Raw genomic sequence first — 27,846 nt, 5'->3', positions numbered from 1 at the left:
GCTATGCATGTGTCAAAAACTCAAAAAGAAATGAAAAAATCGTTGCTAAGCAACAATCGTTTAAGATGTTTGTTTTATGGATTTCCCTAAACAGAGTGGCGGTCTTATTAGTTATTACTGTGTAAAATTCTCAAAGACAACTCTTAGGTTCAATTAGAAATAATGGCACAAAGTTCTGTTTCCGTGCGAGATTACACTAGTAATTCTAACGACAATAGTTTGTCCACTAAAGAGTTTCTACAAAATGAACAATCATGTGAGAAGTTTAAAGACAGTGACGAAGAAATCAAGATGATATTGACTGAAATTAACAAGCTTTCTGGTGGCAACAACAACAGTCTGCTAGCTGGTGACACGGACGATGTTGATGTGATACTCAAGAGAGCGGAAAATATTGCTTTTGAAACAGAGAACTTATTGAAAAGTAGTCCTATAGCATCTGTTCTAAACATAGCTCCAGAAACTAGTAACAATAAAGTACCAGAAATTAAAGTTACTAAACCAGCAGATAATGATAATAAGATCGAAAATAAAACTCCTGTGCACAAGGTAAGATTTTTTATTCCCATTTATAATTTTATTTATCTCTTTATTTAATAATTCATAAAAATCACTTTCACTTATATAATAATCTAAAATAAATAATTAAATATTGCCTAAAGTATGTTGCACAATTGATTTGTCTCTTTATTACATGAGCCAGTTTGTAAGTATTTGGCTATTATAGAAAAAAAAAACTTATTTTCTCTATGGCATATTTTGTCTGTGCTTAAATATTAATTCTTATTCTGTTATAAAAGACTCAAGTCCTTTGAAATGCAATGTTAACCATGAATGATCTTCATGAGTGCCCGAAGACCCGCTAAAGACTCCTTTGCCACGGGATCGATGTAAGATGTGGGCAGGATGAAGCCGTAGCGACCTGTGTCACTCAGTTCTACAGTGTAACTGTACTTAATGCCCTGAGCCTTAGCCCAGTCATCGGAGCCCCCGGAGGCTGGGTACAGGAGGCCACTGGATGATCCTACTGAGTATTTGGAGCCACCGGTTTCTTCAATTGCCTGAAAATAGTTTTTTTTTTATATTAATAACCAATAGTGAACATTTTCACAGCTAAAATATTCACATATTCATGTTTTGGGTACTAAACTAGAAAATGTGCCACCAAAAAGTTACTAAATTTGTGAAATATTCCACATGGAAAAACTACAACTTCTCATATTGTTGTATGGGGTACAAAACTTTTCATATTTAAAATGGATATAACCCATTAAAATTATATTAAGAACTTATCAAAGTAGGTAGGTTTTTTAAAGGGACATATTTCGGACAAGTATACTGACCTATGTATACAAATATTTATAACAACAATATCATATGTTTTATTACCCCATAATAATTACCTTAGCAATAGTTTTGCCGACTTCGTCGAGGTCCTTGTAGTCTGGAGGTACCACATTGTCGTAGCCCCAGGGGTACAGCAAGTATTGACCGTAGCTGTGGTATGTCAGGTATGCCGAGAAGTTGGCACCACTGCTCTTAATGAAATCCTGATGAAGAAGAGTTATCATTATCAATGACAATTAAAACTGCTATGGTTTTTTTCTTAAAGTGCAACAGCAACACTGACACACGAACATACTTACATACATTAACTACTACCCTTACCCTACCTTATCCAACCCTTGTCGTACACAAATTTGATAAATCTAATCTAGGTTTGCGTAAGTAAGGACACATTTTAGAATAGATTAGATTAGATTAGATGATTTATTTCATGAAAGACAATAATTACATAATAAGTTTGCATTGATGTCAAAAATATACGAATTTCTATCATGATCGTCAAAGTAAAATAAAATAAAAATGAAAATAATAACAATAATAAGCCCGCAGGGCAGCTTGTGGCGAGCTGTTGGGGAGTAACGACCCCACGGACCCGAGTGCTCCCGAGAGTCGGTCAGGGTCTCCGTCTCCGGCGTGTCTTCGTCGGTCGGAGTGGACCCCAAGGGGACCCGCAGGACTCAGCTCTGGCTTGCCTTTATTGGCCGTCCAGAGAGGAGTCGCTAGAGCTATATGCTCCAGGGGTGGAAGTGTTAAAGGGCATAACGCCGCGAGTAACTTCGGAGAAAGCGCAGCACCACCTCTCGACACCCCTGAGCCGCTCACGCCGGTGTTGCGCCTGGCCGTCTTTACGATGGCGCATCAGGTGCCCATCTAACGAGTGGCGAGTCGACGCCTGCCTCGATAACACTGTATAACACAATGTTATGGCAGGTGTCCGGAACTCTTAGCAATAGCCCAGACTTATTTTCCACCCAAATTTAAACCATAGACCAGGACTCTTTCCATTTTTCTATAATAGCTCCCAATGCCTGCTGAAACCGGTTTACGGCGGGTATCTATTTATGTACCCGTGAATGGGTTCCAGCAGGCGTTCTACATGACATCAAAGCTCTCCAAACGGCCTCTACGTGTTGGATCTATATCCCCACGCACGCCTTATAAATGACCGGGCTTAAAAACCCGAGAGTTTGTAACGGAGATACAATAATAATGAAATAATATTATAGCTCCAATAAGGATTGTCAACACAATCAGAATAAAAGTAAGTAGGTAAATACTTACAAATCCAAAATATAAATTCACAAACAAAATACAAATAATATCTCCCAATAAGAATCGTCAACACATAACAACACATAATAACACATAATACCTATGGTCTATTCAAAATAAGATATGATTGTCGAATATAGGAAACTAATAGACATTTCGCAGGCAAGTATATGGGCCAAAACGGCCGGAGGGATCTAGTGATTGGACACGTCACTAGTTGTAAGTTGTATCTATCTTATCCCTTTAAACGAGCAATTCTTGTAGGTACCTATATATATATACTTATTTCGGGGATCTCGGAATCGGAAACGGCTCTAACGATTTCGATGAAATTTGCTGTATGGGGGTTTTCGGGGCGAACAATCGATCTAGCTCTAATCTCTGGGAAAACGCGAATTTTGCGAGTTTTTATATATTTTCCGAGCAAAGCTCGGTCTCCCAGATATTTGAAAATAATAAGTTATACCTGTAATAATCTTATCATTTCAAGTATAATGCATAAATAACGATCTTCAAAAAGGACATGCACTTTCCAATTAACATAAATATGCTTTTAATATGAAAGTGCTCGCTTCAAACGCGGTAGATGTTTATCAGCTGTTATGTTTCAAGTAGGAAAACATGGGTATTTCATTATTTTAATGGTGGTTCTTGAGAGGCGTCCACTTTAAAAACGCAGTGTGGGAAGGCCCCCAACAAAATGAACTGAAATATCACAGAGAACTGCTACATGGCAGCAGGAGGTGAAAACCTTGAATCTTTAGGAGAGGGTTTTGTCAAGCAGCGGACGTTTAAAGGGGCCCACTGATTAACAGTCCGCCGGACGGTATCGGCCTGTCAGTTAGAACAAAATTTTGACAGTCCCGAACAACTGACAGGCCGATACCGTGCGGCGGACTGTTAATCAGTGGGCCCCTTAAAGTCGTGATTGGCCTGTCTTCATTGATGATAACTCATAACAAGAAGATAAAATTCATATCTTTAATGATTTCTTTACGATCTGTAATTTTCAAGGAATACATAGACAGATTACGGGGGTGAAAGGGAGGCACATCTATTTGTATGATGGATTTCGATAACCTATATAGATAGATACGTATTAGAAAAGCATGCTCTCGACTCAACACTTTAAGACCTAGAGCTGTGTAACGGGGGAGATATAAATAACGGCCGGAGAAGTGAAGCATTTCGCATTGGTCTGGTTCGGGCTGAAATGGTGATGATTAGTTGATGAATAGCCGGGTCCACACGGAGCGAGCATACGCGCGAGGCAATTTCCTCGCGCACAAATCGGCCAGTGTAGACGTGCCTCGGCCGAGGCGGCTAATGGGTACTCACAGCGAGAGCCTTAGATTCCGGTTCTGAGAATGCGGTCCTGCCGCGGAAGGTTTCGCTGCAAGGGTTACTGGAAGCTCCTTTGCCTCCCCATCGGTATCTGTAAAGAATATAGGTATTGAATTGTAGTCTATATATGTAGGACATTTAGAGGGGTCTCCCTCATCCCTCAAGTTATCGACGCCACACTGACGTTCTATATGTTCCAATAAAACCATATAGATATTTTGTTTTGTGCGTAGCATTTATCGCAGTGGATTTTTGCCTTTACTCTGCGAAAACATATGTATCATTAACGTTTTAGATTAGATTTAGTACCCGAAGTTCCTGTTGAGATCTGTCCCCGAGCACACTCTGGCCAGGTTGCTCGGTTTCCTGTTTTTCCGCCATAGCCGGTCGGTTGTGTGCGTATACTCATAGCCATCAGGGTTCACCACGGGCAAGAAATACCTGAAAAATAATGTAGTTATTAATGTAGTAATTTTTTTGGAGAAGGGGAACTATAAAGCGAGCACTTTAAGAGAAAGTCAGAAAAAAACCTAGTTTGAATGCGTTACAATATAGCTTTATGTTAACGCCTTTCTGCCGTAATATAATGTATGCAAATCAGCGAACACTGCAAGCTACATGGCAAAGGACTGACTCTACAACATAACTTTCTTGTGTATTATGTTACCCTTACCTAATACTTATTTTTGAAACTGATTTTAAACAAGGTGGAGAATCCCTTTTTTACAAGCTTTTATTTAGTTTCACCTGTCCCGGTGTCTGTGCGTCTGTGTGTCAGTCAGTCTGTAATCAAATTTTGCAAGTTACATGTGACCCACTTCTCGGTTTCATTCATGCACGGCCAAGTTGAAAGATGACAGAGTACCTATTGCATGTGTTCGTTTATAAATCGTCTGGTATCAGTGGTATCAGCCAAAAATATTGTCATTTTTACCAGTCCGTGTTTTTGATGTCATCGGACTCCTCGTCGAAGTTCTCCGCGAACTGGTTGATGAAGAAGGTGACGGTCGCCGGACTGATCCACTCCCGGGCGTGGATGCCGCCGTCGATGAACACCGCTTTGTTCGTTGGCTTGCCATCAGATATTCTTAACACCTAGATAAATAATCAATAGTCAGAACTTAGGTAGGTCATCGTAACAGGGATTTTAATTTGTGTAAACATGTCCATACAGATTTACCAGTATTCATTATTCTTGAGCAACTCTTGAGCGTATTGTTTTTACTAGCTGGCACTGTAGAAAAATATATCTAACTTTCCGCTAACTCTTTTATGACTATATATCCTTAAGACGGGAATTAAGTAAGTATAGCTAGTATAGCTACTGACAAAAGGTACTTTTTTTATACAATTTCCATTTCGGGAGAAAACGTTTTCCACTAACTAAATCTTAACATATCACTTTGATTCTAAACTCGATCGCTTCAGCCTATTCTAGGTTTATAGGTTTCACTTTTTTTTAATAAAAAAAAAAAAAGTAATGCAAATTTTGAAAAAAGGAAGACCTATAAACCTAGTTTTTCATTGTGTCAATAACATACTAAAAAATCACGGAGAATGGAAAATATTTAGAAATGGAAAAACGTTTTCTCTTTTTGTATGGATGATCACGTGCTATACTTCCCTTTTAACTTACCAATTAGATCTTAATAAAGGTATCGACTCGCGAGATTTAAGCCTCTATTAAGCGAGTAGGTACCACCACCACCTATTGTCATTAAATCATTACATTCATTACCTTCAAATCGCGACCTTCATGCGATTTTCCGATTGACTTCGTACTAATAAGAGTCGGGTAAGTTTTAGCTAGATATTCCATAAATCCGTGGATATCCTCCAGCCTGTGATACTGTTTCCAGGTCATGCGATGTCCTGAAAACAAAACCTAGTTTCAAAATCCTTAATCGTATTCTCAAAGGTGTCGAACGAGTCCTATCACACTTGCAGTTAGTTACAAAGTCATGACTTGCCGGACACAATTGGGTCAGTGGAACATGCAACCGCAGGCCATATTTTTAGGTGTTTAGACACAGTAGCTAGAGCCTTTATTATCTATATATCAAGTGATTATCTTCTTTATCTTATCCGATGTTAATCATTTGTACATCTTTATTTCTCATAGCGTAAAGCCGTTTTTGCAACTAAACGGTCGAATAAGATGGCTTTGGCTTTGAAAATAAGCACTCGATGTGACTCGTGATCGTGCTAGCTGAATCGTGCAGTTGTGCCTAATAGCAACGAACCCCAATGGGCTTCCGGCCAATATTCCATGGGTAGATTAAGAGAATTATATCCCATGTAGGCACCCACTAAACCTATTCGGCGATGGGAGGCCCTGTAACGCCAAAAAGTGTAAGCTCTAGCTGCAACAGAACGATATGGACCTGTCGAATATTTTTAATGTAATGATTCCCGGAGAAAAGTGCAAGCAATTTTTGGCTATTGGGTAAATTCACCGGTTTTTTTATTTTCATAATTGATGACATGTTTAAGGCAAGTTGAATTAATGAATTTTATGATATGGCAGTATAGTACCTAATGTAGATATAACTTTAGTTACGCGTGACATTTTCTATGGAGAATAATGGTTAGTAAAATCAATACCTCTTCTATCGTGAAGTTCTAACTCCTCAGGGCTAAGAGGCGGGTTCTCTTCATCGATTCTCTTTTGTAAATCCTCAATGATGACGTTATACGAAATGTTTTCCCGCTTGAAAATCCTCGTCACGTTTTCAATAGCGTCGTGCCTAACAAGTATGTCGGCGGACGAATGATCGCCTCCCCATGTCGAGACCACTGCAAATATACAAAAGGTAATTAATAAGATTTATTGCGTCGTTGCAAATTGTTTTGTGTACCTTACATTACTCAAAATAATATATATTGTATGTTAATGTGCAAAATCGTGACTTTAAACCCACTTCTCAACAGATTAGATTGCAATTAGCACAAATTACTTAGACTCAACTTACGAACTTTAAAAACGAATAACTTACGGTTTCTACGTCTCAGTCTCGTTATAACTGCACGAACTCCGGTCCTGTTTGTGCTGATTTTCCACACCTGAGCTCCAGAATAGTCAACTTTGACCTCATTTTTTGATAGATCGCCTGTTTTGGGTATTAAAATTGCTGGTTCTTCTTCTATTACCGGATCTACGTGGTCTGTTTCTGTGGGTGCCGCTTCAGATTCATGTGGCTCTGTTTTTGCAGGTTCAGTTGCGACTAAGCTTTCTAAGTCAGATTTGGTAGAAGCTTCATTGGCAAAGACATCGGAGTCAGATTTTTCTGGTTTTTCTTCTATGGGGTTTACAGAATCAGGTTCAATAGGTGCTGGTTCTGCTGCCGCAGTTTCAGCTTCGGGTTTCACGGGTGTTTCATCAACTTTGACAACAGCTTCAGGTTTCTCGGGTGTTTCATCAACTTTGTTAACTATGGAGCTTTCAGCGTCAGTTTGGGTGCTTGCTAATTCTGATGCTGATGGTTCAGCTAAATCAGTTGAAGCATCTTCTATGTTAGACGGCTGTCGAACACTGTTTTTAGCCGGGAATTCTAAAAATCAAAGTAGTTGTTTAGCTTTCGTAATTGAAGAATGAAGCCTACATTATTTATATTAAATTACAGGGTAGCCCAAAAATACGTGGAGGAGATTTTTTACGAATGTTTATCTTACTTCAGACGTCTTTAAATTTTACAAAATATAATTAAAAATTAAAACAAAATAACATATTATCTTTAAAATATACTCCTTTAGCTTTGACACACAAACGCAAACGTTTTGTTAAATTACGAGTATAATAATTGATAAAAAACACTTTAAATTGAAACAATATTAAACAATTCAAGATTCGCAACGTAATAGTTGTTCTACTGCAAAGAGTTGTTGTTAGATACTTAATTATTGTAAAACGCATTCTATTAATTTATTCAGCACATATACCCTCCCAACCTAAACTCTAATATTTACATAGTTATAATATTCTACTTTGATTCTACGATCGATTACAAATACCCATTTTCTTAATATTGGTATTTTTTAAGGCATTAAACAATTGTTATATAAAGCCTGCAAGACCTATGTCAATTTAGATTGTATTATCTTTTAACTCCAACACCCGGAAGGAACTGAACACATTAAAACCCCGGCCGAGTTCAGTGTTTCTGGACTTGCCTTGGTACGTGAGCGAAATCTAAACCAATTCCGGTAGCTGTTACAAAATCAAGTTCTGTACCTAACCGTTAGGACAAGATCGGGTGGCCGGTGGGAAAGCACAGATCTCTCGCCCTCGATGTTGCATATGTATGGTATGACGCGCTAACTACGCATTATTTTACTACTGAGCGATAAACGTATTTTTCATTTCTCAGGCTCATTGCTGAAAGAGGGTCATTGTTGTTCTAAAAGGTGTGCAGAAAATGATACGTTTCTGCACTAGAGCATTTTAGGTTCCAAGTACGATTTTTTTTTACGATAAGTAATTAAAATTTGGGTATAAATGGATTTGTTATACAATTTCCATTTTGATATTTGACTCCCCATTCCGTAAATAACGATACTTTTCCTAGGTTGTATAATACGATGCAACTGAATAGTTACAGTCAGCATCAAAACTACCGGATAGAACAACGCGCCAAAAGCCTCAACCTTTATAATAGAGATGTACAAATGGAGATAATGTATGTTCGCTTCCAAAAATATCTTCCGTACTCCTGTTTTATATCTCTTAATATATCTCTTAAACCATTAGATAATGCTTTTGACGGTTACAGTCGTACCTAGTTGGTTCTTTTCTTGGTCAAGTAAATGTGTGGTTCCCGCGTACCAAGGTGAATGACTGACCTAAACCTAACGCGGTGTCTACACGAGGTAGTCTATTGTGGAAAAGCACGGAGAAAGTCATTAAACATGTCACAGGTAAAGGCTACATTTGAATATTGTACTAGTGATGTAAATTAGTATGCCGGCCACGGGCGCTCGCAATTGATACCGTATCACAGATTCACAGAACACCATTGATATTCGAGCCGGCAGCCACTTTTACCTTTGATTTATTGAGGGGCTACAACTAATTTTAATTAATTGTGTTTTTTTTTGTTTTTTTATTGTATAGCTTAACCTATCGCCTTTCATTTGGTCGTAGACCAAAGCAGGGTCGTAAGTATTTGTTTTACGGAGTTCCTTATTTTTTTGAATTGTGCTTAGCGGTTATTTTTTTAGCTGCAAACCAATATTTTATAGATAAAGTTTTATTAAGACACGTTAAACATTGAATTTGAAAAAATTGAAAGTTAAAAAGGATGACATAGAAATGAGAATTTAATTGAATATTTCGTCAGGTGACAAGCAAAATTCACTAATAACGAATAAAATATTAAACAAGAATAAACCTTATTTAGGTATTAATATGGTTCACTATGGCTATTAACTTGTGGTAGTAATTAGTGAGTTTTGCTTGTCACCTGACGATTTATGCTGATATTTATTTGTTTGTGTGGTATTAATCCAAATGTAGAGTCACTTAATCATTGCAGATCCGAATCAACTACGTAAGTGAAGTTGTCTATTGTGAACAATAAAAATAACTAGGCTAAATTTAACTTATTAATAATTAAATATTTTTGGCATATGGTCGGGCCTGCGCCCAGCTATGGATCCAGCTAAGTTAATAAAGATGTGGGCTAAAATGACAAGAAAATATTTTGATTTAAATATAAATAATTTAAAATAAATCCTCTACCGAATAATTATTAATTAAAACCGGTATTCAAAGATTAAGTGCTTTATTGCCAAATTCTGGATAGACCTATTGAAATGATCTTAAACAGTTATTGACCCGTTTATGAATAGAATTTATTACCTTGTCCCGGAGCAAGTTTGTTGATAAACGGAGTACCCAGCACCCCGGAGGCCGCCAAGAGCACAACCAGCACGGTCCACGACTCCATGGCTACTGACAGCACTGGCTCTTGGCAGTGACCGCTTGCGCCGGCGCCGCGGCATCGAACTTCGCAGGCTTTTCAAGTTTTCAATATCAAGTGGTTTCGGGATCATTGTTATTCAGCGTGTGTGGTGTATTTGGGAGTCGATTTTCTAGCGCTTCTACGTGTAACCTTTAGCATATATTAAGAATTTAAGATGCTTGGTAAGGCGGCAATTCCAACCGCCTTGCCAGTTTCAAGATATAGCTCCTTATATCTTTGAAGAAAAGAACTATGTCCACTTTTGTACTTTCACCTCTGGATATGCAGGGTGTTTGGTACATCGTTTGCCAAATTAAAACGGCAGATAGGTTGAGTCATTTGCTATCTTCTCATGCCTAGGAAAAAAATTGGCCATGGTTTTTTTTACTATAGCGCAAGTAAAAATTTGAAATTTACGAAAAACTGACATAGAGATGAAAAAAAAAAGTTCGCAAAATTAAAAATTTCTAGGCCTGGGAAGATAGCAAATGACTCAACCTATCTGCCGTTTTAATTTGGCAAACGATGTACCAAACACCCTGTATATATATATATTTTTTTCACTGACCAATTTCACTGACAATTTTTCCCAATTTCACTGACCAATACTCGATGAATGGATAAATTAGATAGGTAACCTATAGTTACCATCAACTTACTACTACGAGTATGTTGCTATTCCATACTATCGAAATCAAATTTTCGTTTAATGACATAATTTGGGGTGAAGAAATCAGTCAAGCATTCATATTACGAGTAAGTAGATTAAATAACGTGGAAATGGCCGAAAACTTTAATTATGCATTTCGTTTATTTTGATTTTTTTTGGCATTAACAGTTATTACATGCGCAGTAAACTAGAGGATCTTAAATATTGGTTATAGTTGTTTTAGTAGGTAAATGTACTTTTTCGATAGTAATGTACATTTCGGAACCAGAATGACAACAATATAATGAGGCGCCCGCTCGGTCATTGCCTCCGAGTTGCAGTTATTTAATACTCTTGACAATCTTCCTCTCGAACGGGTTTATCCTCTTTTTCGTATTTTAATACCTATTAGAAGAAACTTGATAGAAAAACTGTTTTGCTCCAAATAGAGTTCATTATACGGTAAAATGATGTTAGACTAGGTTTCTAGTGCTTACTAACTTTTTTAGTTTATATTTATGCAGGTAACTTAATGATATTCGTGTAGGTAATTAATTTTACTGATTCATCGATCGATTGATTTATGCCAAATGGGATGGGATTACACGTCGATTTACCTTTATTAAGTGAACGGTGGTTGGTAATTATTGTTGTATAGGTAAAGAAGGATATGTAAGGACAGGATAAATAGGTCACGTCACGTGAATTTGTGGTTACGTGTGCAACACTTAGCATTATTACGAGTAGGTATTATATTTGTCATGCAGCAATGAAAATAATTTACCGAATTGTATCAGTCATAAAAAAAACTAACTTTGGTTTTTCTACTTATCACGAAGCTTCAAAAGTCAGAATTAAAGTATTGGTGTAACGTACCTATTCACAAGACATAACTCATGGTTACCTTGCATTTACAGGTGATCAAGCAGAGTGGTAAAGACAACGAAATACGACGTAAACCCAAAGCGAGGCCTTATTCAGCCGGTGTCATCGATTCCAAGAAAAGAGAGTCCGCGAAAGTCGCCAGGTTCGTCACAAATTCACCAAAACGTGCCGTAACTTGCAAACACGAACCTTTAATTGAAGAACTTAAAGACACCACCGAAAGAGCCAAAAGTCTAGAGCTTGCCAACGTACAATTGACAGACGACAATAAAGTTTTAAGAAAGCAATTACAAAAAGTCAACGAAGAGAAACATGTTGCTGATCTCAAGTTGGTAGAATGCGAAAAGTTTATCGGACGCATAGGAAAAGAATATGAAAATAGAAACGCCGAATTAAAAGCGGTGAGACAAAATGAGAGTAGATTAATGGCAGAACTGCAGAAGGAACGTAATGAGAGGAAGAATTTAGCGCTACAACGCGACAAGGACTCTGCTATCACTCAAGATTTGCAGAGGCAAGTCAAAGAAATGGAGATGATTTTGAGGAGGAAACATCCGGACTCAGTTTCAGCGTTAATAGGTTAGTATCAAAATATTATTATTTACTAATTGTCATCTCAGTTTCTCCCTTGAGGCATTTGGTCTGCGTTATTTCCCTTTCCTCCCCACAGTTGCACAGGTTTTTAATGTTTAGGTAAACTGTTCAGTCCAGAGGGTTTACCGCTAAAATCATAATTTCGTTATGGGCCATCTATCGCTCGAATATGCAAGAATGATAGAAATGCAGACCATGAAATATTGTTGTACGATTTTTGCGGTAAGCTTCAGGGTAAGTTGTTATAATATAACTTATTTCAGTTGCTGCAAAATCGTCTACTGTTGAGGACAATAAGAAAAAGTTATTAGAGGATCGTATCGCGCGTTTGGAACAAGAACTAAAAGACAAAGAGACCCATTTCCAGGGAATTCTGCTGACCCTCCAAGAAAAGTTTGGTGACATGAAACAAAAGTATGAGAACCACATAATAGACGTAGAACGTCAGTTAATGGAAGACCGAAAAGTGAACACTGATTTAAAAAATAAATTGAATAAGCTTAATTTGGTGGATACAGCTTCCCAAACTGCACCAAGGGGTCAGCATTCTGTAAGTACGCAGACGGTTCTTAAACTTGACAGGGCGTCTTCTGCCGTGAGCAGGATGACGCAAAATTCTGCGCTTCTTATAAACAAACTGAAGGAAGACAGTTATCTGTGCGCTACTATAAAGGGTCTGCAGGCGGAACTGACAGCCAAACAACGAACTATTGCCAAAATAAATCGAGAAACCGAGGAGCTGAGGAAGAATTTACGTAGTTTGCAGAAGGAAAAAGAAGGTGCGTAGTTTGCTTAATCATGTCAGTAAAAAATATTTAGTTAAGTATAGTAATGTAGTAAATAAAGGTAGTGGACCCCGCAGTAATTCCTCAGCCAGAAAAAACTTTACAGTATGATAAAGTATCAATAAATAAAAAGTATTGTATAAATTTCCAAAGAATAATTCTATTATTAAGAATTAAAGTAAATACCTAAAGTCTTAAATCGTTAATATCTTTTTTCGGAAAAATGCTCCGTTCAAACTTTCTTCACCAGACATATTCATGTAACGTATTGCAACAATATATGAAATATCAAAAAAATATCCCAGCAGAAATACCAGTATTAATAAAATAAATTTTTATGGCGTGTCTTGGACCGGAAAATTGCTCAGTCTAATTTTTTCACTGGAATGCCATTTTATTGCCGTTTTATACCTACAAAATGAAAATCTAAAAATTTTCCACTCTCAGTTTTTAACAGTTCTATAATACATACATTTCGATACGCATTTTTTTTGGATTTTTTTTACCCACTGCGCCAAATTATATTCTAAGATCATATAAGAAGAAAAAAATGACAGAGCAATTTTCCGATGAAAATGAGCGTCAAAAAAAGGAAGTATCATAAAAAAATATTCTCATGTTTGACAAAACTTTTAGATTTTTTTCTAGTATCACATACTGATACAAATAACTTATTTTGTAAAAAAATTTTGTACTGAGGAATTACTCGGTTCAATTTATAATCAGATTTGTGTTTTTACCTAACTTAGGAGTGTTTTTTTTTTGGATATTTATAATGTTAGTCTCGGCTCATACTATACAATAACCAAGCTAAATTTCATCGACTGAGAAATTAATGCATGGGTCTCCATACAACAACTTGCTTCATTTACTACACTAATAGATCCATTTCGTGTAGTATTAAGCAGTACGTGATCTGTAAACAGGGTTCATGTGGACAGCACTTCTGTTGAACTCTATTCAACTATACCTGCAGTTGCTACTAAGTAAAGTAGGCAGTAAATATTTGTGGCAAAAATATTGCTACAGTTAATGTGGGACTTAAATCAATTGGAATCATTAGAAAGACATATCTTCGCCATTTAAATAAAAATCAATTAAAACTCGCGTGAAATATGTGTCAATAAATATCAGTTTACTCCAGTTCATTAAGATTATGTGTTTAGTTGTGGTGCATTTACATTGCACTGGTATGTTGCATTTCTTGCATGACTACTTAAAAAAAACGGGTAAGGTGTAGTAGCGGGACAATACTGATTGTGGGAAATTTCGACTAATCGTACCTACGGTTCATACAGGCTTCCTATATTCTTCTCTAAAGGGGCCCACTGATTAACAGTCCGCCGGACGGTATCGGCCTGTCAGTTGTTCGGAGCTGTCAAAATTTTGTTCTAACTGACAGGCCGATACCGTCCGGCGGACTGTTAATCAGTGGGCCCCTTTAAGCTGAACAGCTACTCATACAAACATTCTAATTTTTTAACTTCAATAGATGCGTAGGAACATATAATAGGGGCTATTTTATTCCAGTCCTGCTCCATTTGAATCCTCAAAAGAAACCAGGCTATAGACCAAGCGCCAAATCAGCCGAGAACATTCTAGTCAAAGTGACCACAGAGATGGAAGCCGAACTGTCAGAGAGTAAGAAGCATCAGGAAGTGCTGATGCAAGAAAGAAGCAGCTTGCTTGACTCGCTCAAACGGACCAATGAGGAGTTCATACTGCTTAAGAAGAAAAGGATTCAGGATGTGAGTATAAATGATTATCAGGCCCTACCCCACTGCGTCCATACATAGGTATAAGCAAGGAATCACTATTACAGACGCCCCTGTTAGGATTAGGACTAGCGGGCCTATACTTCAATGGTTACCAATCGTCGTTAAAACAACGTAGGTATAGTCTGTCGATTTGTAACTGGCCCCGAACTGCTAATCATTTGTCTATTGTTGAGTAAAACTGCACGTGCTACTTACCTGGAAAAAGGGTCTTAATTATTCTAATTGGCACATGAGCGCGGGCTAGTCCAGGGCTTAAAAAAACAGTGTAGGTGCACTCTCCGATAACGCGCCTTTGTTACGCATCTGGATGACACATTTTAGACTGGTTCGACTCGCCAGCACGTGCGGTTTTATTTAACAATATACAAAGGATTAGCGGCTCGAGGCCAGTTATGAATCGAGACTAATATACCTATAGTACAGTCAGGGTCTTAAATATATATACATAGGTATTGTGTCTTATTTAAATGGGTTAAGGTGTAAAATGCACGCATATTCATGACCTATACACAATGTACATAGATGCTATATATCTATGCTAGGAATATACCTTTCCTTAATCCATTAATATCATAGGCCCAGGCACATTATGGCCCGGCGGCGCCCACTATCGGCATGTCACGGCAAGGGATCCTTCGGTATATTACCGAGGCGTTCTCAGGCATGCCGAGGTGTGCTTAAGAATGCCGAGGCATTCCTCAGGCGTGCCACCAAGGTGTCCAGAAATGCTAAGAACGCCTCGACATGTCTAAGACCAGCCGCGCGTGGCGCTGTCGCCACCTAGCGGCCATATCTGTCCTGATCGTAACAGACGCGTTTTGTTAGAGAGTGAGTCTTCTGTAAGTACCTAGTACTATTATTTATTCTGTGCTAAGACACCTGTGGGCGCTGGGCCTAAGTCGTAGTTTATTTAGTTTAGGTAGTAAGTAATCATTAAACTTAATTGCCCGTCATCAATCCATCACTTATAAATATTGCATCGAGTTGCATCATATTAAGGGCCAATTGCACCAACCACAATTAACTGATCCACTCGGTAGATAACTAAGTTATTTCTCATACATCAAAATTTAAGGGCATTATATTGGGCCCATAACCTATTGAAACAAATATTCCTCTAGGACAATTTTTATTGGAGTCTGTCAAATATACATTTGAAAATACAGCAGTCATATAGAAAAGTAATGTACCTGATGGCCAGTTCCAACAGCATATAAAATTTTCGTTTAGGTAGGCCGTCGTAGGGCAGGAACTATCGTATTTAAATACGCACTTCGCTCAGGAGCAGTCAGAAAGGACCGACCGACCTTATGTACATACAACTGTAAAACTTATTCAAAAATATGTCCCATAGTTCTTAATTCGGGTGAGTTGGCCGTGACGTCACGATGTATGTTTCATATAAATTCCATATTAGCAATTTAAATTTAAATCGTTTTGACAGTTCTTAAAAAGTACTTTGACTAGTACGAAAATACCCTATTATTTTATCACCTCTTATATCGAAATTGATATTTATTTTGTAGCTCCACACCCTTCAACTGGCCCACGAAAAAGAGCTGATGCAGATGAACATGCAAGTATATCCTCTGCAGGAAGAAATCAAGCTTCTAACCAGGACCGTGGAAATACTCCAAGAGCGTGTGAGGGCTGCCGACGACAAGCTCGTGAAGTACCAGGCCAGTGCTAAAGAGTATGACGTACATGCGGGCGGTGACAACCCTAATTTTAGAAATAGAAAAGATACTGGGCGTTGATTTAGTTTTTTATTGAGATTGATTGATTGTAGAGTTGCGGTAAAAGAGGTAACCGTGCGCGTTGGATGGTCTGCCATCTTGTGGCCTGAATCGGAAACATATGTACACATATACATTATACATTGCCAAAGCAAGTGCTACCATCTACCGTTCTCGTCGGTACGTTTCCTTGTGCACAGTAGGTTCTTCCATCTTGTGGGCTACATCGAAAGCATAAACGACACATTTACGCCTCGCGCCAAAAATCTGACGGCTCATATGCTGCGCCCTATAGTTAATGCACGGGGCCTATACCTCTTTTTCACTGTAAGCTCGTTGGGGTTCAAAGGATTGAAACGGTTAAGTACGTATTTTTCGTGTTGTGTTAGTTGATATTGCTTTTGATTGGTGTTTATACATTGAATTCATAGCACAAGTCCTATGTTAATTTACATTGTTAAGCTAGAATTAAGTTATTAATTATATTCATTAATAGCTTGGGACCATTGTCAATGTTTTGGAACGCAAATCAAACAAAATAGAGAAGAAAAATAATTATGAAATGTATGAGTAGTACGAGGGTACATCAAAAAGTCTTTAGAATTGATATCAGCTAAACACATAATGATACGTTTTGATTATTGGTCATGATACATCACTTTTTGGTAATAAATTGCATAAGTAAATACATAAATAAATTAATTAATTTTTATGTTATCGATAAACAATGACAGTAGGGTAGGTGATGTCTTAATATCAGTAAATTCAGGCAAGTTTTTGTGATCATTCAGGAACGATTTTCTCAAAATTTTTGGTGAAGAAGTCATAAAAATTGGTACTTAAATTAAAACTTGGGTTTTTAAGAATGAATTAGTATTTAATAATATGCTTGTAAATTTTAATTTTCAGGCTAGGATGTCCTTTCAATGTTAAAGGTAGTAATTTTAGGTCTTCACACATTTATTTGTTCAATTCCGAAAAAATAATGGAAACATACCACAAAAATAAATATGAAAATACAAAATAAGGCCTATCAAACATTGTTCAATAAAAATCAGAAGAATCTTTTTAAGAAAAACGCAATTAAATTAAATACCTAATTTTAAGATGATTTTGGGCCTCAGACCATGCAGTTTCCCAAGAATGCTGCGCAGAATCTTGTGCTTGAATTAAAGAGTTGCGTATTGCGTAATCAAGAGTATGTCTTTTGCAATTACTTCACATTCTTTGATTCTTAAAAATCTCCTATAAATTGGCTGTACTAGCGATAAACTAAAAAAAAAAAAGGAAAATTAGTACCTAAAATTGTGATTCTTTTTTTTATGGACGAAGATGACAATTTTTTTAATACTGAATATGCAGATATACTAATAAAGAGGTTGCCTAAAAGTAAAAAATAACAGGATACCTGTCATTCCATGATATCATAGCGTTTCTAATTTCTTTTTGATTCCCCCTCGTATATGTGTCGCTTAACTTCGAACTCGGGTAAATCTATTAGACCCTCTCAGCAAATATCTACCCTATTACCATTTCTTAATACCAAAATCGCATAATTTGACAGATGGATTTACCCGAGTTTGAAGTTAAGCGACTCATATATCATTTAAAAAATTTAAAATATTTTGTCTATGAATTGTGAATCTAAAATTCTATTTTAAATTGAAAACTTCAGGGTCGTTTTTCGCCTGGCAAGTTTAGAATCTTAGTACTCAAGGGGTTAATGTAACACTATCTACAATAATGAGGATAAACACTACCTAGTATACACGACCTTATTGCCCATAAGTTAAGGTAGTGTCTACATATTTTTTTGCACTTTGTCCGCGTTGATAAGTATTTAACCTTTTAAACGCCAGCTGATAAACCCAAAGAACGTCATGCACACGCCAATATCTCTGGCATAAGCTAGCAAATATAAACCGTTCTGGAAACGTTGAAGGTTACTTTGACAAGGAACGCCATAGCAGTTAGTACCTATAAGCTCGGAGTAATTAACAATGGAGCCGCCATTAACAGGCGTTCCCCTCTGTCGAAAATAGGCGGCCAATGGTCAACCACATGTCAACCATATGTATGGACTGACGTTTATCTGACATGACGTACCTATACATTTGATGTGTCCCTCCCCCGCAAAAAACGGCAGACTATTTTGTACCGAAAATTTTAGACATGGCGTCTCCGTTGGTTATATCCTCTAAACCTATAAGCGTTCTCGGCGCCACGGGCACGACTTCTTATGACGCCTTTAAGGGTTCTCGGCGTTCAAAGGGTTAACCTCGCGACCCTACTAAAGGCCTGTCCAGACAAGAACAATTTTTCGTCAATCTGATTATATTGCCCGATACAAACAGGTGGTGCAGACGCAAACGCCAATTTGCCCACTTTCACCAATTTAAAATTTATGGTGATATTTGAGTGCTCTAAATGGGGTTGGCAACTGTCAACGGTTTGCATAGATGGCGCCATCATAGCTTGCCCCTTTTTCTATGAGATTTGGCTTAAAGGGCTGGCATCCAGGGCATTAAAAAAACAAAAAAAATTACACGATTCTAGGGATTGACGGGGCAAGCTATGATGGCGCCATCTGCTAAATACTTCGACCGGCCAACCCCATTTAAAAAACCGGCCAAGTGCGAGTTGGACTCGCGTTTCTAGGGTTCCGTACATAAGTCCGACTCACGCTTGACTGCACATTTGTAATAGGTTTTCCTGTCATCTACACGTAAAGAACCATTTTGTGTATTTTTATCAAAAGTTTAGACCCAGTAGTTACGAAGATAAAGGGGGGGGGGGGGGGAATGGTAATTTCTTGGCTATTTTCTTAAATAACTTCGAACCTATGTATTTTAAAATTATAAAAAAAACATGTGCATCTTTGGGTCACGAATTTACATATGTGTACCAAATTTCAACTTAATTGGTACAGTAGTTTCCGAGAAAATAGGCCGTGACAGACGGACAGACAGACGCACGAGTGATCCTATAAGGGTTCCGTTTTTTCCTTTTGAGGTACGGAACCCTAAAAATGCCCCCAAACGCGAGCGTCACTAATTGGTATTCATGCGTCCGCACCCCATTTTATCGATAATATCGGTCATAATCGGCGAGCCAAATTGGCGTTTGCGTCCGCACGGCCTGATTTGATCGGACAATTTAATCAAATTGGCGAAAAATTGTTCCCGTCTAGACACGCCGTAACACTCACTCTCTACTGTACTAACAGTAACAGAGTGCCTAACGCGAATCCCGTTCAACGTGTTGCCTCGTCGTACTTGTAAATTCGTACGTATGTGTGACAGGGAGGCAACACGTCGAACGTGCCCTGTGTTAGTACTGTAGAGAGGCCCTCAGATACTTAATTGATCATTGATATATCTTATCTTGTTGGAATAAGGTTTACAATTTTAGTCATTTTAATAATGTCAATGAAGGTTTTAGTGATACTAATATCCTATAAGCACAAATTAGATTTTAATGACTGGTCAGTGAGGTTCCTAAGTAGATTATGTCTAGTCAGATAATTATTTTTGTGAGTGATGCTTTACGATACCACCGATGTCGCCTTATGTATTGTGGTGCCTTCTAGTCATAGAGTATGAAAATAAATAGTGATATTTCATTATGCATCGCGTTTTATTTACTTTTACGAAAATAATAACAACCTGACTAGTTCGGGCAAAAATTGTACCTAACCTACACAAGCAAATAATTCAACAACTTGAACTAAGAAAATAACGGTCTACAGCCTATAATTTTAGGGGTTGTGCACAAATCACGCGGTGTTTTCGGCTACTTTTTGACCCCCCCTCACCCTTGGTGATATTTGGGAGGTTTTTGCCTCATCCCACCCCCCCCCCCACACAACCTCACGTGTATACTTTTGAATATTTTTCATTAGACCTTTATTTTAAGATAATTAGTATTGTATATAGAAAATCTTGTTTATTTTTATATATTCGTTAAATAAACTCGCTATTTTGAAGTGCAGAGTGAAAATTTATGTTTAACGAAACCGAGAAAAAGTATCTACTCATGTGGTAGGTCTTTTTTTCTTACGTTTCGTTCACTGTAGAAAAATACATGTGAGGTTTCCTTATTTCCCCCACCGTGATCTATAGTGATTTTTTCGTGACCCCCCTCCCCCCATCGAACCTCGCGTGATTTGTGCACAAGCCCTTATTAAGTCTTGGGAAATAAAACAGAGGAAACTGATGCCAGTAATACATGTTTATTAACATAGCTCTATATACATTCATTGTAATTTGAAAATATAAATATACTATGTAGAAATTCACAAATTTCATAAAAACGTGGCTATCATACAACATTAGACTTGGTGTTCATCATTATTGCTGGCGGTCTCAACGGTCTCATATCATAACCGATCAATATGGGCACATAAATAAAATAAATGCCATCTCGAAACTAAATTCAGCAACACAGATCAATCGGTATCGCTCACACATTATTGCAATCTAATACATATCACAATCGATGCACTTATCATAAATAAATTATAAAATTGTCAACCGAGTCCGTTTAAAATTCATTACAAGTATAAAACTATGTCAAAAACCGACTCACTACCGACGGCCACGCGGTCCACGGTGCTAAAACGCAAAAGTACCAAACGTTTTTAGACACAGCCTCACCGATTAGTCAACGGGAACGACACAACAATCGTCTAACATGTCTTCTAAGAGTACATACACACTAGCGGATGAGTCACTCGGTGCGCCGGGAGCGGGCCGGGGGGTCGGGGCTAGTCGGCGTCGCCGTTGGGCACGAGCGGCTCCTCGTCCTCGTTGTAGTCTAGGGACAGCACGGAGGCGCGGCGGCGCTTGCCGGCGGGCGCGCCGGCGCCGGCGTCGCTGCGCGGGCTGTAGGCGCGCTTGTCCGGCGACGCGCGCGCGCCGTTCACCGCGCCCGACCCTCCCCCGCCTCCACCTCCCCGCGCCGCCCGCAGCTCCTGCTGCAGGTACAGGACCGTGCTCTGCATGCCCTCCACGTCCTCGTCCAGCTCTTGTATAAAATCGTCCAGTTCTGAAAATTAAAGAGGTCCGTTGTCATATTTATTTCGTACCTCTGAGCCGGATTAGCACAGGATGGATGAAATGGCAACGGGTCACGGGAACCATTTGCGACGCCCGGATGCCCCTTCGGTTGAAGGTTAAAATTAAAAACCACGTAGTACCACGATCCCGGCTATCGCCTGGGAACGAAATCATAAAATACCCGATAGTCGGGTTTTCGGCACTGAATGTGTTAATGATAAGAGTTTGGATTTTTAATTTCTTACCTGATTGTGACTTTTTTACTTCTTCACTAAAGCTTTTTTGCAACGCCAGATCGCCCTCCAGCTTCGCTATCCGCCCGCTCGACGTCATACGGCCCAAGTCTTCATTCTCCTGATGTAGAAGTCTACACTTTGCCATCAGCTTCTTCCCCGTATTCGAGTCCGGCGTGAACTTCCACGCTGATAATTCATTCTGCGTCTCTTCTAGTCGAGTCTTCGTGGACGTTAGTTCTTGTTTTAACCTTAAGATAAGTACGTTGACTGCCGGATCCAGTAGTGTTGGTCGCCCGTTCAGACTTGCGTGTGATGATTTGAGCTCGGTAATTTGACTCTGGAAATTAAATATGAATATTTGTTTCAGATAATAGAGATGTTTTGTTGACCTGGGGACGAAAAATAGCTATGCATTCGGAATAATTGTCACTGCAATGAGGATACGTATGCGATAAGAGCAGATAAGACATAGTCGGGTCAATATGGGGTTGTTACTCCCATCATTTGGGTATTGCATCGTCTCTGGCAAACTTGATTGTAAGGTCAAATTTATTCTTGAAAAGAACTTAAAACCTCTGGCCGCTACAGTTGGGTATAACCGACAAAAGATATAGTATAAAGTGAACATTATTACATTCTTTTGTTAACTCTTCACGCCTAAACCGCTGAACCGATTAAGATGAAATTTGGTATGGAGATAGTTTGAGGCCCGAGGAAGGACATATGATTGTTTTTTTCAATCATCATCATCATCACACGCTGTCGAAGTGGCGGACAGAAGCTAGTAAGCTATAAAATCAAAAGGACTAAAATAATCCATCAGTCCCCCACTATTGTAAACCTTAGTTCTAAATGCTTTAGTCATATGAAATAGGACAACTTACAACATAATCTTGGATCTCCTGCTCTTTAGCAGCGAGCCTCCTAACAAGCACTTTCTCTCTATGTTGTGATTCTGCATATTGCTGTTTGATTTTATCTTCTACCTCTTTCGCCTTTTCCAAGCTACCTGAAGATGGTTTACAATCATATTAGTAACACCAAAAAGTAGATGAACTACAATTTACAAAATAAAATATATATACATAATAAAATAATACATAAAAAGTTAATGTTAATAAGGAGATAAATACTTAGGTAATATAGGCATCTACTTTAAAATATAAACATGTTAGGTAAGATATTATTGTAGACAAAGTTACAAAAATCTTGGAACATTATAAAACAAGGTTCTTGCACTAAATGTGATTTTCAGTTGAAAAATACGAAATAATGATCGAGTAAATAGTTACCCATTCCTTAAAAGGATAAATATATACAAAATTATTTAATTTGTGAATTTGATAGGTAGGTATATATGTGATCAAAAGCTTGTATACGTACATTAATATTTTGGTTAAAAAGTGCAACAAATGTGAGTTTAGGTAGTAAATAAATCATAGAATTAGGAATCAAGCAAGTGAAATTATAATAATTCTAAATTTTAAAATATTTGATCAAATATTGTGATCAAATATTTTAAAATATAGTATATTTTTAAAATATTTGAGCCAATATGTGATCATTTGACATTATGTCCTTAAATAAATAATACAAAAATCGACAACACCTTAACAAATTCACAGTAAACTGTTTTTCTGCCATCTCATGTCTAAAAACCTTACTGTACTCTACTAAAAACCCTACCAAACTTCTTATAACAAAACCAGGTTTTTACAACATAAAAAGGCAGTATTTATAGTAAGATAATTAAACCGAATACCTATATGAAACATCAATATTTAAAGGAAACTTGTGTCGCTTAACTTCAAACTCGGGTAAATCTATTCGACCCTTTCAGCAAATATCTACCCTATTACCTTTTCTTAATACCAAAATCGTATAATCTGACAGATGGATTTACCCGAGTTTGAAGTTAAGCGACTCACTTGTCCTCCTGTTTCAAATTTAATGCACAATAGAATACCAAACATTTTGTAGAAATTTTTTCTTTAATAGTACTTCTTCATAACAGAGTCCCCATTTTTCCCTGGATATAAACATTATAAAAAATTATTTACACAATTTGATTGATATTAAATTAACCATACCTGTGCCCAATAATTTGATTTTTACTATTAGTACTTTTAATTTAATAGAAATAATTATAGAAATATTTGAATACAAATTTCAAAAAAAACAACTTTCCCATTTAAGTGTGTTTTCCATCTTGTCTGAAATCATAAGTATTTAAAATATAAAAAAAGTATGCAGGCTTTTATGAAACTGCAAAATTAAAAAACACAATTTATTTTGTAATACTGTTTACCTAATTTTGGGATGTACAAGTTTCCTTTAAATCAAATGATGCTTTTATAGCAATGCAATGGTACTATAAGTTGCACCAACTGATAAATATTTATCATATTCCATATTATCATTTCTCTTTTATGTCTGTGTCAAATTTAAGTTTGTGTCAATAGAAAAAGATGCAACTACAGCCCTTGGCTACTTTAAACCAGTTTGGAGTTTACTTTTTCACAATCATAAAATTGCACTTGTTCAGCTTGTGTCTTTCTGAGTCATAGTACAGTCAGCAGCAGAAGTTGCTGAGCGGGCGAGGTGTTCAAAATGATCTTGACGCGACTTTATTGTTAAGAGAATAAGAGCATGTCAAGCTAATTATGAACACCTCGCCCGCTTAGCAACTTCTGCTGCTGACTGTGCTGTGATTATATCGGATGCGAGTTTCTGCTCAATATGGCATATGTTTGATGCAAGATAAACTGAAATAGGACAACAGAGGAAGATAAAAGAGTGAACTGGCTTGGCCACCAGCAGGTTCAGAGCGGCCAAGGTGTTCACAGATATCTGTGCCAAGCCTCTATTGTAAGTTGTGTGCATGTTCAGATATTTTTGAGCACCTTGGCCACTGTGATATATCTGATGGTGTCTGTATACTGGCATATTGAGTATGTTGACGATCCAAAACTGTGCAGATTTTAGTAAAAATATTGGATCATTTTGATATGACTCCACAATAGTTTAAACCTTTTGTCTTAATCTTCATTCAAGGTCACTGATACAATACCAATTTTTGGCCACAGCATACAAAAAGATTAATATTGTACAGTGCCTCTTAAAATGTTCATACAGATTGTGGAATTTCCACAGGGACAATTTGTATTTTATTTTTCTACAGCAGCATTGTATTTTCCCACCCTCATTTATGCTGAATAAGATTTGTATACCTTTTCATATAAACATTGTTTTTAGACTTTTTAGAGTAACAGTCTTCCTATTGTAAATACATATTATAATAGTAAAATTAATCAGATAGTGATGGCCAAAGTGGCAAAATATATCATAACACATCTTTATTTATATGGTAACAAAGGTGTGTTATAATATATTTAGCAACTTTGACTGTCATTATCTATTTGATTGATATTGACCATTCATACATTTCATAGTTTCTGCTGTAGCCAACTTTAGGCTACTTTACTATGATAACTGTTAAACTTTTTTAGAGTTAATACTTTTGAGCAAAATTTAGTAGAAATACTTTTTATACCGCATAATCCGCATAGTAAGTTAAATATCTTATATATCTGGTATAGTTAGTATCGTCGAATAGTGGTATAGTCTAAGATAAAAAGAAAACAATGATGCTGATCCATACATTTTGTAACCAAGTATTAACATAATATTTTTGTAGTTTTCCATTATTCCATTGATATTTACTATGTAAAACAATGTTTCAAAAGATATTGCCATTTATAGAAGCTCCTTTTTTGATAATTGAGTTAATAATAATCTGGGTTAAATTAGTGTCATTCTTTTTAACCACCAAAAATATGAAATAGGTGGCCAAGGAGGTGGCTGACATTATTCATTAATGTACTACTAGTAGGTGGCATCATTCAAGTACCTACTATTACAATATGCATTATATTTTGCTGATTGTTACTCATAAACATCCCTGTGTGTCAGATGTCAATTATAAATAAATTGTATTAAATTCATAAATATTTATCTTATTGAAGCAAAGCTAATTTTAAAGATTGAATGAAATTTTTGGTATCTCACTCAAACTTCTGTCTATCCTCTCAAGCAATATTTGTGCAACATGATTCAAAACGAATTATTTTACTTTGAAAGCGAATCAATTAATTTACATAAGTTCATTGCGTGTAGGACAGATTTATAGAAATGCTTCTTTCGGTCATTCTCAAAAAACATGCCTGCGGTCCATACAAGCTGTTTGAAAAGAGTTGTGGCAATTAAACGACACTGGAGACATATTCTCAGAGAATGACCCGTTTGTATTTCACATAAGACTGACCTCATTCTTAACTCAGCATTGTCCCAGAATATGGAATGCTCCTAGCATTGAATTGGTTTGTCAAAAACCAGGAAATCCCAGTTATGGTGTATTTGTACAGAATATCAGTATCAATGCACACCAGAAGTTTTCCAAAAGTTTTTAAAGGAAGTGGTCAGCTTTATGAAATCACTTATTAGATCTAAGATATTATAATAAACAATAACTTAGTGAAAAGTTTAACAATTGGTATTACAAATATAAATTAAAAAAATGTTGAATCAAGTGACATTTACAATAACAATTTGGAGACAAGAAATAAATATACAAACGAGATACAAACAAATAAAGCTAGTAAGTACCAAATAATCTTATAAATAGAGAAAAAGAAGAAAAGAAAATCATATTTACTTTTTCATGTGAACATAAATCAGATGAATCTGCATCTGGCGCACCGAAGGCTGCCATCTTGGACAGAGTGAAAGCACTAGAACACTGGCACAGCTCCGGCTAGCGGAGAGCACTTGACCTCAGGTCGCCTACACCATGACCATTGTAAGCACTTCCACTGAACACTCCACTGCTAACACAGGACACCATCTTCTGAACCACCTTCTTGTTTAAACTTAAAACACCTATATACTCCCTTGTACCACAAATTTTCATCATAACATTCCAATATCACAGTAACATTTCATTTAACATGTGTCATAACAGTATCACTAGAATTTTAGTTAAAGCATTGTCGATATACAGAAGAACTAAGTAATGTTTGCACATAAACAATCCGCGGGCGGATCACAGGCCGACCGCGACGCTACCAAGCCGATGAAACTGTCGTAAATACCTTCCAGCTGCTTGTTCAAGGTTTCGAGGTGGTCAATGTAAGAGTCCTGCGAGGACCACGCGGACCGAAGCGTCTCCGCGGCAGCGGCTTCGAGTTGGTGCGCGGTCAACACAACGCGCGCGGCGATCGCCCCGCCGGTGCTCGGTGACGCCGCCGCCGACTCACCATGCCGCTCCGACTCCTCGGACATTGCACTCTTACAAAAACGTTTAGAGGGCTTTTCGACTGAAACCAAATAACTGCTGTTAACGCCGCAAATTGAACACTCATTTGCATTTGGCCGCCGTTATCAGAAACCTGGAATTCACGTTCTTATACAACGAGAGGAGCTAACGGATGAAGTACTTACACTTTCTAAGCGTTAAACATAAAACTGTGAAGAAAAACTATACATTAGTTAATACTTTATCATTTAAATCGTAATTGTTATAAAAAATTACGAGGACACCGAACGGTACTCTATAGACGCCATTTTATCACGTAGCACTATAATGTTGCCAGAAATGCCAGAACAGATAGAGTTGCCAGGCGAGAATGCCGGTATAAAAAAAAGTGTGTCAAGTGTGTGCCACTAGAAAAAAAAAGTCAGACCGTGAATCAAATTAATATGTACTTATAGGTGGTCAAGCAGATCTTGTCAGTAAAAAAAGGCGCGAAATTCAATTTTTCTATGAGACGATATCCCTTCGCGCCTACATTTTTCAAATTTGCCGCCTTTTTCTACTGACAAGATCTGCTTGACCAGGCGGCTTAGCACGGTCGCGTTTTTATCCCTTGTCACCATGCCTGTCACGTTCTAACAAGTATGTAAGTGCGAAAGTGACGCGCATAGTGATAGTCGATAAAAATGGAACCGTGCTGAGCCCGCAGCTATATTTAAAAAGAGTGTTTACAATTAAATGTGAAGGTAAAAAAAAAAGTCTAGCAACACCAATGACAGCGAAAGTGGCGACCAAATGGCGACCTTTTAGTGCCATTTTAATAAATCATTTAATAATTAATCATCTTTATAATAAAAATGGACACGCAACTTTCAAGAATAATTCATATTTC

At 37.4% G+C, this 27,846-nt stretch overlaps 2 protein-coding genes across 3 annotated transcripts; one reads left to right on the top strand and one right to left on the bottom strand.

The window, feature by feature from the left end:
- The first annotated feature begins 59 nt into the window (after positions 1 to 59).
- On the top strand, positions 60 to 16,912 carry LOC134797682 (centrosomal protein of 162 kDa). Its single transcript, XM_063770025.1, has 5 exons — positions 60 to 549; positions 11,490 to 12,036; positions 12,315 to 12,830; positions 14,367 to 14,584; positions 16,141 to 16,912. Exons 1-5 carry the CDS (start codon positions 163 to 165, stop codon positions 16,369 to 16,371), a joined length of 1,899 nt encoding a protein of 632 aa, XP_063626095.1. The 5' UTR covers positions 60 to 162; the 3' UTR covers positions 16,372 to 16,912.
- Positions 665 to 27,279, bottom strand: LOC134797683 (carboxypeptidase B-like). 2 transcript variants are annotated; one of them, XM_063770027.1, is made up of 11 exons: positions 27,143 to 27,279; positions 26,794 to 27,018; positions 22,528 to 22,652; positions 21,653 to 21,980; positions 21,140 to 21,396; positions 20,720 to 20,722; positions 4,898 to 5,058; positions 4,273 to 4,404; positions 3,958 to 4,054; positions 1,404 to 1,550; positions 678 to 1,061 (listed from the first exon to the last, which is right to left on the bottom strand). In XM_063770027.1, exons 2-11 carry the CDS (start codon positions 26,981 to 26,983, stop codon positions 825 to 827), a joined length of 1,677 nt encoding a protein of 558 aa, XP_063626097.1. In that variant the 5' UTR covers positions 26,984 to 27,018; positions 27,143 to 27,279; the 3' UTR covers positions 678 to 824. The 2 variants fall into 2 exon arrangements, with proteins under 2 accessions (XP_063626096.1, XP_063626097.1); XM_063770026.1 differs by lacking the exons at positions 20,720 to 20,722; positions 21,140 to 21,396; positions 21,653 to 21,980; ... (1 more) ...; positions 26,794 to 27,018; positions 27,143 to 27,279 and adding exons at positions 5,702 to 5,835; positions 6,568 to 6,759; positions 6,960 to 7,514; positions 9,821 to 9,948 and having other exon boundaries at positions 665 to 1,061.
- Positions 27,280 to 27,846: the final 567 nt, after the last annotated feature.

Source organism: Cydia splendana, chromosome 15 (assembly GCF_910591565.1).
Source record: "Cydia splendana chromosome 15, ilCydSple1.2, whole genome shotgun sequence".
Taxonomy (NCBI): Eukaryota; Metazoa; Arthropoda; class Insecta; order Lepidoptera; family Tortricidae; genus Cydia; species Cydia splendana.
Note: the sequence above shows the minus strand (reverse complement) of the source record. Positions and strands in the feature narration are given on the sequence as shown.